General features: G+C 58.6%; 1 protein-coding gene across 1 annotated transcript; it reads right to left on the reverse strand.

The window, feature by feature from the left end:
- Window positions 1–1771: 1771 nt before the first annotated feature.
- On the reverse strand, window positions 1772–8132 carry Abhd17a (abhydrolase domain containing 17A, depalmitoylase). Its single transcript, XM_051172963.1, has 5 exons — window positions 7986–8132; window positions 4422–4943; window positions 3390–3584; window positions 2240–2419; window positions 1772–2162 (listed from the first exon to the last, which is right to left on the reverse strand). The coding sequence occupies exons 2-5, from the start codon at window positions 4751–4753 to the stop codon at window positions 2006–2008; spliced, it is 864 nt and encodes a 287-aa protein (XP_051028920.1). The 5' UTR covers window positions 4754–4943; window positions 7986–8132; the 3' UTR covers window positions 1772–2005.
- Window positions 8133–9301: the final 1169 nt, after the last annotated feature.

A 9301-nucleotide genomic window follows, 5' to 3' on the forward strand; every position in this document is an offset into this window, starting at 1 on the left:
ATCGTGACAGAGACAGCTATTGCAAAACACAGAAGCATTTAAAAAGTTGGCTGTAGTCGGGCGAGCCAGGCAGCTCAGTGAGTTAAGACACTTGCCTCCAAGCCTGATACCTGAATCCAGCCCCAGAACTGACCCTTGACACTTGACCTCTGACCTCTGCACATATGTAGTGGCACTTATGTCTCACCCCCCAATAAATGGGTTTGGATTTTTCTTTTTTTTTTTGGTTTTTTGAGACAGGGTTTCTCTGTGTAGCCTTGGCTGTCCTGGACTCGCTTTGTAGACCAGGCTGGTCTTGAACTCACAGTGATCCGCCTGCCTCTGCCTCCCGAGTGCTGGGATTAAAGGCATGCGCCACCACGCCCGGCTTTGGATTTTTCAAGACAGGGTTTCTCTGTGTAGACCTGGATGTCCTGAACTCGCTTTGTAGACCAGACTGGCCTCAAACTCAGAGATCCGCCTGCCTCTGCCTCCCGAGTGCTGGGATTAAAGGCGTGCGTACACTATACCTGCCTGTCCTTTTGTTTTTAACTTGATGTAGTGCACACGCTTGCTCATGCCTGTCATCTCCAGCAGTGGGAAGGCTTAAGGCCACAGACTCCCTGCACAGCCTAGGCTACATGTGAGTTACAGCTCACCAGGCTCAGAGACAGTGGGACCTTGTCTCAAAAACAAAGCAAAACAAAACAACAGAACAGGCAATGTGGGTGAGTGGAGTTCTTCCCGGCATGCACCCCCAGCAGCACATAGGCTCAGAGCGCCACAGAGCGAGACCCTGTCTCAAAGAGCAGAAAGAGGGCTGGGGCTGCAGCACACGGCCGGCCGCCTGGGCAGAGAGCCCTGGGTCCCATCCCTAGCACCCAGGAAACAGGCACCAACAGCTGGCTTGGGGAGAGGGGCGGGACCAAAGAAAAGCATTTGTTTTCTTCTAAGTAATTCCAACACAGCTTTGCTGGTTTGTTTGTTGCTCCCCGCTGCCCCACTAAAAAGCTTTTTAAGACAGGGTCATGCTCTGTACCCTAGGTTGCCCTAAATACTGGTAGCAATTCTCCTGCCTCAGCCTGACTAGGATCACTTATCCCTCCTGACCATGTGCATCCTGGGCCTGCGTACAGCCACTTTCCTGCCTGCACTGAGATCACAGTGGAGACTCCGCCCTGGAACAGCTTGAGGGGCGGGGGAGGAGAACCAAGCCAGGCAGCGGCACGTCGGACAGGGAGTCTAGTGAGGGCACCCTTGCAAACCGTGCAAAGGTCCTGATGGCAGAGATGAGCGGGCGCAGGGTTAGGAATGCTCCGATTTGGTGAAGCTTTTCGGGCATCAGAGGCTTGAGAGCCAGCTCGGCACTAAGTAGCTTTTGGAGTCACCTCTGTTCTTATTCAAGTGCCACGCCCCCCACCCCCAGACGCACCACCCGCTTTTTTAAGTGACCCTGCAGCGTCAGGAGGCCGACCTCCTGCAGACAGCCCTTCCTCAGTCTAGGGACCCTATGGCTAGAGGTAACAACGCAGGGCTCAACTCTACAGAGTACAGCACCCTAGGGCCACCTCCCGGGGAGACCTCCTCAGCTCCCAGCTGGCAGTATACGACCTGGCCCTGGCTTTGGCTTTGGGGTCCACTGACCTGTGTGCAGTGGGGACCAGTCCCTGGGTGCGGAGCCCAGCAGAGAGGACCTGAGGTCTTCCTCGCACTCCCCACCCCCGGCCGGTCTTAGCGATCTCCCAGCCTTAGGAAGGCGCACTGGAGCCACGAAGAAACCAAGGCAACCCTAAAATCTTAAACCTTTTAATTAAGTTCCCTCTTTCCTTCTCTTTGTTTCCACGAGGAGAGAAGAGGGACCTGTGTCACCTGCACACGGCTGGCGGCCCCTGGGGTGCCGGGTCACATGCAGCCCCGGCAGGAGGCCCGTACACTGTCGAGGTCCCTGCGGCCTGGCTAGGTGCGCTGGCTGGGCAGCTCCTGGGAGATGAAGCGGCGCAGGCGCTCCAGGTACTGACTGTACAGCTCAATGTCGTTGTGCCCAGCGCCCTCCACCCCACAGAGGCTCCACGGCCTTCGGGCAGCGCTCATACAGTGCCAGCCCGTGGGAGAAGTCGATCACCTCGTCCTCTGTGCCGTGGATGATGAGCACCGGCGACGTGATCTTCGACACCTTCTCTATGCTGAGGGAGAAGATGATCAGGCTGGGGTTCTGTCCCGCCCCCAAGGCCCCGGCCCCAGGCCCCACCCCCACGCTCACTTAGGGAAAGCATCGAAGCAGTAGGTCTTCTTGGTGTCAGGGAAGGCCACCCGCATGCCGGAGGTGAGAGGCGAGTGCAGGACCACCGCAGCGCACTCGTAGCGTGACGCCAGGTCCACTGTGGGCACCGTGCCAATGCTCTGGCCATACAGGATGATGCTGTCCGGGCTGATACCGTACCTGTCAGAGCAAGACCGGCAGAGCTGGAGCGGGGCAGCTCCCAAGGGTCCTGCCCAGCGGTGGCTCCCTGGCTTTTCCCGCAGTCCCTCCCACGAGGGAGCCAGGACCATGGGGCCTGACTGAGGCAGACTGCGACTCAAGTCAGACTCCAGATCGAAAGTTCCTGCTCCCTCCTGACCCCAAAGAGGAGGCGGGCTGACTCTTCCCAGCGCTGCCTCTCCACCAACTTGAGTCTCTGGGAATTTAGGAGACCGTGTCCCCGGATGGCTCGGCCCAGTTTAGAACTCCCTGAGTCCCTCCTGCCCAATTAGAAGCTTGTACAACACAGGCAATGTGGCTGCTCAGGTCCTGGGAACCAGCCTATTCCCAGCTCCTACCAGAGTAGCTCTGCATAGGCACTTAGCCTGCTGAGCTGGCCTAGTGCTGGCCCTGCCGTAGGTCCCAGCCGTCTGTCCTGGGCAAACCTCCCTAGATCCCAGGTAGGAGTGTCACCTCGACGCAATCCACTGCCCCTGTGTGCTGATCAAGACCCCCCCAGCTATGCCGGCTGGGCACCACCCACAGCTCAGGCCCATGCTCCGCCCACCGCAGGGAGGCTTAGCTGCAGTGCTGAGGGAGGTCCCTGGAGGGCAGTGCCGCACTAGGGCAAATGGACAGAGCTCAGTGACTCTCCAGGCTGCTGGGCAGTGGAAGCAGGGGGAAGCCAGCCCAGGGTACTGGCACCTGCGGCACAGGGGGAAGGGCACTCAAGTCCCCAGTGCCAGGAGCAGTAGCACCAGGGGACCCAGCCCAGTGATACCAGGCACATCTCCAGGCCAACCAGGGTCCCCACCTCCCCAGGGCCGTCAGTTCCAGCACCATATGGGGCCCTAATGACAAGGGTGGGGCCCCCTGTACACTCCCTGCATGGACGCTGCTCTGTGAGTCCACAAAGAGAGCCCTGGGGAGAGGATGTGAAGCGGGCCCTCACCTGGTCCGCAGTGCCTGCCAGGCAGCGTCAATGTCAGCATAGAGGTTCTTCTCCGAGGGCCGGCCAGAGCTGATCCCGTAGCCAGAGTAGTCATAGGAGAAGATGTTGCAGCCAATGCGTGTGCCCAGGCCAACATAGAAGCTGCACATCTGGCCCAGGTCCACGGCGTTGCCATGCGAGAAGAGAACTGTGTACCTGGCGGGGCGGCAGGGGAGGGGCCCGGGCTGACCGCCCACACTGGCAGCCAGCAGCAGAGCAGGGGAGGGGCACAGGCTGACCGCCCACACTGGCAGCCAGCAGCACCCACTGGCTCTACTTGGAGCCACACAGGAGAGCCCAGCTTCATACCTAGGCTCCCACAGTGTGTGCATGTGCGTGAGAGAGCATGCATGTGTATGCATGTGTGCATGTGTATGCATGGGTATGTATCTGCCTCCGTGTGTGTATGCATGTATGTGAGACCATGTGTGTGTGTGTGTGTGTTGCCAGCTGGGGATGGGATCTGAAGGCTAGTTAGTCCTGTAGGCCCTCGCTGTAGTCAGGCAGCAGGCCATAGGGTGCCCATCTGCAGGGTACAGCAGGATCCACAGAGGGACCCACTGTGAATTCAAGTTTCAACAGCAACACGTCCAGCACAGGAGGCCAATGGCCATCTCAGCGGTGGTGTCACACCCCACGGCACTGGGAACTATGCACGAGAAAGAGCCTGCTTCTGCGCTGCCTCCACGAGAGGATTCTACTGCGAGGGGGAGGACTAGCCCCATCCCTGGCCACCAGCAAAATCTTAAGGTCCACCCTGTTCCCAGTTGGCCTCAGGCCTGTGCCTGGCCCTGCCTGGGCAGCTTCCTCAAGCACCTGCCTGACTCGTAAGAAAAAGCTCACCCTTTGGACTCTGGGCTCCACCTCACCCTCTGGTGGGGACCTGAAAGTGGAATCTCCTGACTGTCACCAGAAGGGTAACGTGGGCTGGACCACAGGGCAGTGCCCCATCCGTGCACCCCTGCAGTGAAGCCTGGGGGGGCCCCAGCTCACCTGGCACCTGGCACGCAGCGCACATACATGCAGGCGATGCGGTTGGCGCGTGCGCTCTTGGTCACAAAGACCTCGATGGTGTCCAGCTCGCGCTGGCCGTACTGGAAGTCAGCGCGCTCGGTCAGGTGGATCTTCCAGCGCCCAGGGGTGGCCGCTGAGGTCCGCAGGGGACCTGAGGGGGCAGCGCCGGCACCACCGGGCCCCGGCTCGGGTTCAGGTACCAGAGAATAGGTGGGCTCGGGAGGCAGGAAGGCGAGCTTGGCAGCGATGCGGCCCGGGCAGGGAGGGCAGCAGAAGAGGCAACAGAGCTCGCTCACCGACAGGCCGTTCATGGCGGGCGCACGGCCCGCGCCGGGCCAGGGGAGGGGTGGGGGTGCTCCGAGACGCAGGCAGCAGGCGGCCAGGCTCGTGGGCCGCACACCTCAGTCCCGTTAGGAGGCCGCGGCCCGGCCCCATCGTGGTCCAAGGCGAGCCTCCGGGAGCCTCGCAGCCACAGGTCTCCATGCCATACAGTGGAACACCCTGCGGGGGACACCAAGATGTGGGTTCCCTCCAGGAAGCTAGGGCAGAACCACGTGTCAGCCTGTGCCGGGCAGGGAGGAAGACCTGTCTCCACATCCGCGGTCTATCTTTGGCCTCTTGGCCTAGCTCACCCAGCAGCCTCTCCTGGGCCTCTGATCCAACTCCTGCTATGTACGCCCTGCCAAGCACGCCCAAGCCTATAACCAGACCCTTCTGCCCGCCTCACCAGTGCCTCCCTCTGACCTTGGAGGAGTTATCCTCCAGAACAGGTAACAAAGGCAGCCCAGGTCTTGAGCCAAAGAGACCCAAAGGCTCCTGGGCTCCCACGCAGGGGGAAGGGGGGGAGAGGAGGTGAGCCACAGGGCCTTGGAACAGAGACAGAGGAAACAGTCACAAAGACCGGGAAACAAGGACAGGATGCAAGTCAGACGAAGGGCCCCATTGGCTGGGACAATGGTTTGTCCCTGTGCTTGGGGCCAGGCTGGTCTCCTGCAGCTGCAAACTTGGGGTTCAGTCACCCAACCTCCCAAGCCTGGGTCCCTTGCACCTACAAATGTGGATACTGTTTGCCTCCCAGAGGCAGCAAACTTACTTAAGTGGGGGACAGGGGCCTGACTCCAATGGCAACTCAAACGCTGCAGGACACTCTGAAATGTGTCTGGCTAACACCAAAGCCACTGCCATTGTGTGCAGAGCTGCCCGAGGGACAGACACAGAGACATTTCCAGACCATGCCTGCCTTCTCTCACAGCCTGGGAGGAAGTCAGGAGACTCCATTTTGACAGGATATCCAAGTACACCTGGGTTTTAGGTCACAGCATGTAAGTCCACAGGGACAGAGGGACATGGGTAACAGGCAAAGGGAGGCACATGACACTCAGATGTGAGGTCAGGGGCTAGGTAAAGCGCTGTCGCAGTCCACAGTTCAGGGCCACACTGGAAGAACAGCTATGACAGCCACAGCAGAGACAAAGATAGTGTCAAGAAGGCCACAGCTCGCAGGAAGTGGGTTTCAGACGCAGGTTAACCTGTCTCTAAGAGACACCAGGCCACATCTGTAACCGGGAACACTCCTAGCACTGAGTGGGTGGGGACCTGGGACTCTGTCCAGGATCCTGAATAGCCCAAACAGCCTAGCAGGGAATGACCCTGCCCGAAACGTCCACAAGGTCAATGTTTAGAGACATCAGCTTTACGGTCCAGGCCTCCTCGTGTGACAGCCTTTGGCGACGGGTCTGGAGGCATCTGCAGTCTGGTGAGGAGAACCCCTGGAGAACCACACTGGACAAGAACGGGGTGAACAGGCTATCACGGAAGCCAGGGAAGAGGCTGTGTCCCTCCAGGCCACTCGCACAGATCCTTAGTCCTGCTGTCCCACCCACTGGCCCCGCCTGAACCTTTCCCTACTGTACTCTAGCCTCCTTGCCTGGGTCACCTCTCAGCCACTATCCTCCCATGCCAAGCCACCGCCCCCTAGCTACCTTGACACTTTCTGAAGCACACACCCATAGAATGGCCTCCTTTTTTAGGGGTGTCCTCCTTCCTATTCACACACTGCACCCCTAGTCAGAGCGTATCAAGTGTGCAACCTCTGGGGTCTCATCTTGCAGTATGCTTTCTCGACAAATCAAACAAGGAGAGGCCTCAGTTTCCCTCTCAAGTCTGTCCCTGCCGATGCCAGCAACCTGAGTCGTCCACACCGTGAGGACCCCTCATTTTCATGATTCTACAGATAACCAGCTCTCCACCCTACAACAAGAAACTCCCCGGGGGCAGGACCAGTAAGACCAATAAATACCTGGTTTCCCTCAACAACCATGTGCTGAGGCCGGGCAGCGACGGCGGCAGTGGTGGCACACGCCTGTAATCCCAGCCCTCAGGAGGCAGAGGCAGGGGGATCTCTGAGTTCAAGGCTAGCCTGGTCTACAAAGCTAGTCTAGGGACTGCCAAGGCTACACAGAGAAACCCTGTCTTGGAAAACCAACCCATACAAACAAAAAAACCAACTATGTTCTGAACAGGCAGAGAAAATGAGGAAGTTGTGGAAGACATAAATCTCCGAGATCTGCCAGTGTTACATGTTGAGGACTGACAGCATGTGGGAGCTCGTGTCACAGATGGTAGTGTAAGCCAAGATTACTTCACTTACTGCCACTGAAAAGCCCCAAGTATTGTGATCAAAACCAAAACTAGGCCCCGTGTTACAAGTAGCCAGGCTACTGTAAGGGCGCTAGGACGACCTACATACGACTGCCTGCACTGGCATGCCTCACCCAGCCAGTGTCAGCAAGCGACCCTTCCTAGGAGCTGAAAAGTGCAAAGAATGCAGACAGATTGATGGCTCAGTGCTTGCAACCAAGTCTGAAGATACGAGTTGGATCAGGGGATCCATCCACACGGTAGGAGAGGACCGACTCCAGAAAGCCAGAAAGCTGTCCTCTGGCCTCTGCGTGGGCGCACACAAGTGAGGGGGAAAAAAAAAAAAAAAGGAAATAGCTAATTGACCGAGGACGGGAAAGGGTAGGTAAACCCGGGCAGCGAAAGAGGGTTCGAAAAACTGCAAAAAGAGCTCCCAGGGGAGCAGGGCCGGCTCGAGCTGCACCTTTGGGCTCTGCTGCAGCGTGAGGACCGTATCGTGGGGATGAGGAGGAGCCATGAAGGGAAGCCCGCTGTGGGCCCTAGCTGGCAGGAAGACGCCAGACGTGAAGCAGAGGTGGCCGGCGAGTGTCAGCAGAGAGATGGAAGCGGAGATGGTGTGGGTTGGTTAGGGGCAGGTTCCTGAGCTGGCTCAGGGGTCTGCGGCTGGGCCCGGGCGTCTCTCGGAGCACAGTCGCGTCCCGAGGAGGCTAAGCTATCGCTCTGGATCGCTGCACAGGACGTGGGGGAGCCAGGGAGCCGGGGTGGGTGCACTGGTCCCGCAGCCATCCCCGGAGGGCGCAGGGAGGTCTCGGACGCAGGGCCACGCTCGATTCGGCCCCACTCCGCAAACCGCCGCGGCCCGCGCGCGTCCGTCCGTCCGTCCGTCTGCCCGCCCGCACTCACCGCCGCCCGCGCCCGCCGGCCCCGGGGCCGCACTCCATGGCTCCCGGCCGCCCGCCCGTGTGTCCGTCCGTCTGTCCCTGGGGACCCAGGCCCGGCCTCCTGCGCCGCCACCACCGCAGCTCCGCCGCGGGCGGAAGTGAGCTTTGTTCTAATACCGCCCCGGAAGTGATGCGAGGGGACTGCGCCAGCTAGGAGGCCCCTCCCAAAGCTGTTTATGGGGGCGGGGGCAAAGCGACCGCGAAGCGGATTGGGTAGGTTGTTGTGAGGGCGTGGCTTGCATTGGGGTGGGGCCACGGGTGGGAGGGGCCTGGGTACTGGGCGGGGCTAGAGGTGGAAGGCGGGGTCTGTGGCGCGGGCGGGGCTACTCCGGGGGCGGGGCCGCAGTGGACCTGCGGGTGGATCATCTAGAGGAAACAGGGTCTTGGCCGGGAAAGAAGCGCAGGGCCATCTTGGGGCCAGGCTTGAGCCTAACCTCGTTCAGGGGGCGGAGTCTGCTGTCCAGTGGTTATTTAAGTTATTCTTGCCTTCCCGTCCCGCCACTTCCTTACCTCCGCATTCCAGGAAGAGGCGAGGTCAAATATGTCTCTCTCAGGTTCTCATTCTGAGCTCTAAAACACTGTCTGCTCTTACAAGGAATCAGGGCTCGGTTCCCAGCACCCACAAGGCGGTTAACGTCATTCTGTAACTCCAGTTCCAGGGGATCCCACGCCTACTTCTGGCTTCTGCAGCCACCCGACACATACAGTCAAAAAAAGGGGGGACTGGGGTCGCGCAGGCCTTTAATCTCAGCCCTTGGGCGGCAGAGGGAGTCTGATCTCTGAGTTTGAGGCCAATCTACAGAGTTCCAGTTAGGGTTACACTGAAAGACCCTGTTTAGAAACCCTGTCTGCTCCCTTGATTACACCTGGCTGCTGTAAATGCTCTCAACCACTGAGCCAGCCTCATCTTTTTTGGGTTTTTTGTTTTTTATTTTTCTAGACAAGGTTTCTCCGTGTATAAAACAAAGACCTATTCTTGTAATATTTGAAGAAACAAATTGCTCTTGCTCCTCTTCCACTCTCCTCACTTGTTTGTCTCTTATTCTTCTCTCTCTCTCTCTCTCTCTCTCTCCTTCTCTCTCTCCCCTCTTTCTTTCTTGCGTACCCCTATGACTATAATAAATTTCCGAATAGCATTAAAAAATATATCACTACAAAAATGGCGCACGCCTTTAATCCCAGCACTCAGGAGGCAGAGGCAAGCGGATCGCTGTGAGTTCAAGGCCAGCCTGGTCTACAAAGTGAGCCCAGGACAGCCAATATAACAAATGACCAAAA

This window comes from Acomys russatus, chromosome 31, assembly GCF_903995435.1.
Source record: "Acomys russatus chromosome 31, mAcoRus1.1, whole genome shotgun sequence".
In the NCBI taxonomy this organism is placed as follows: Eukaryota; Metazoa; Chordata; class Mammalia; order Rodentia; family Muridae; genus Acomys; species Acomys russatus.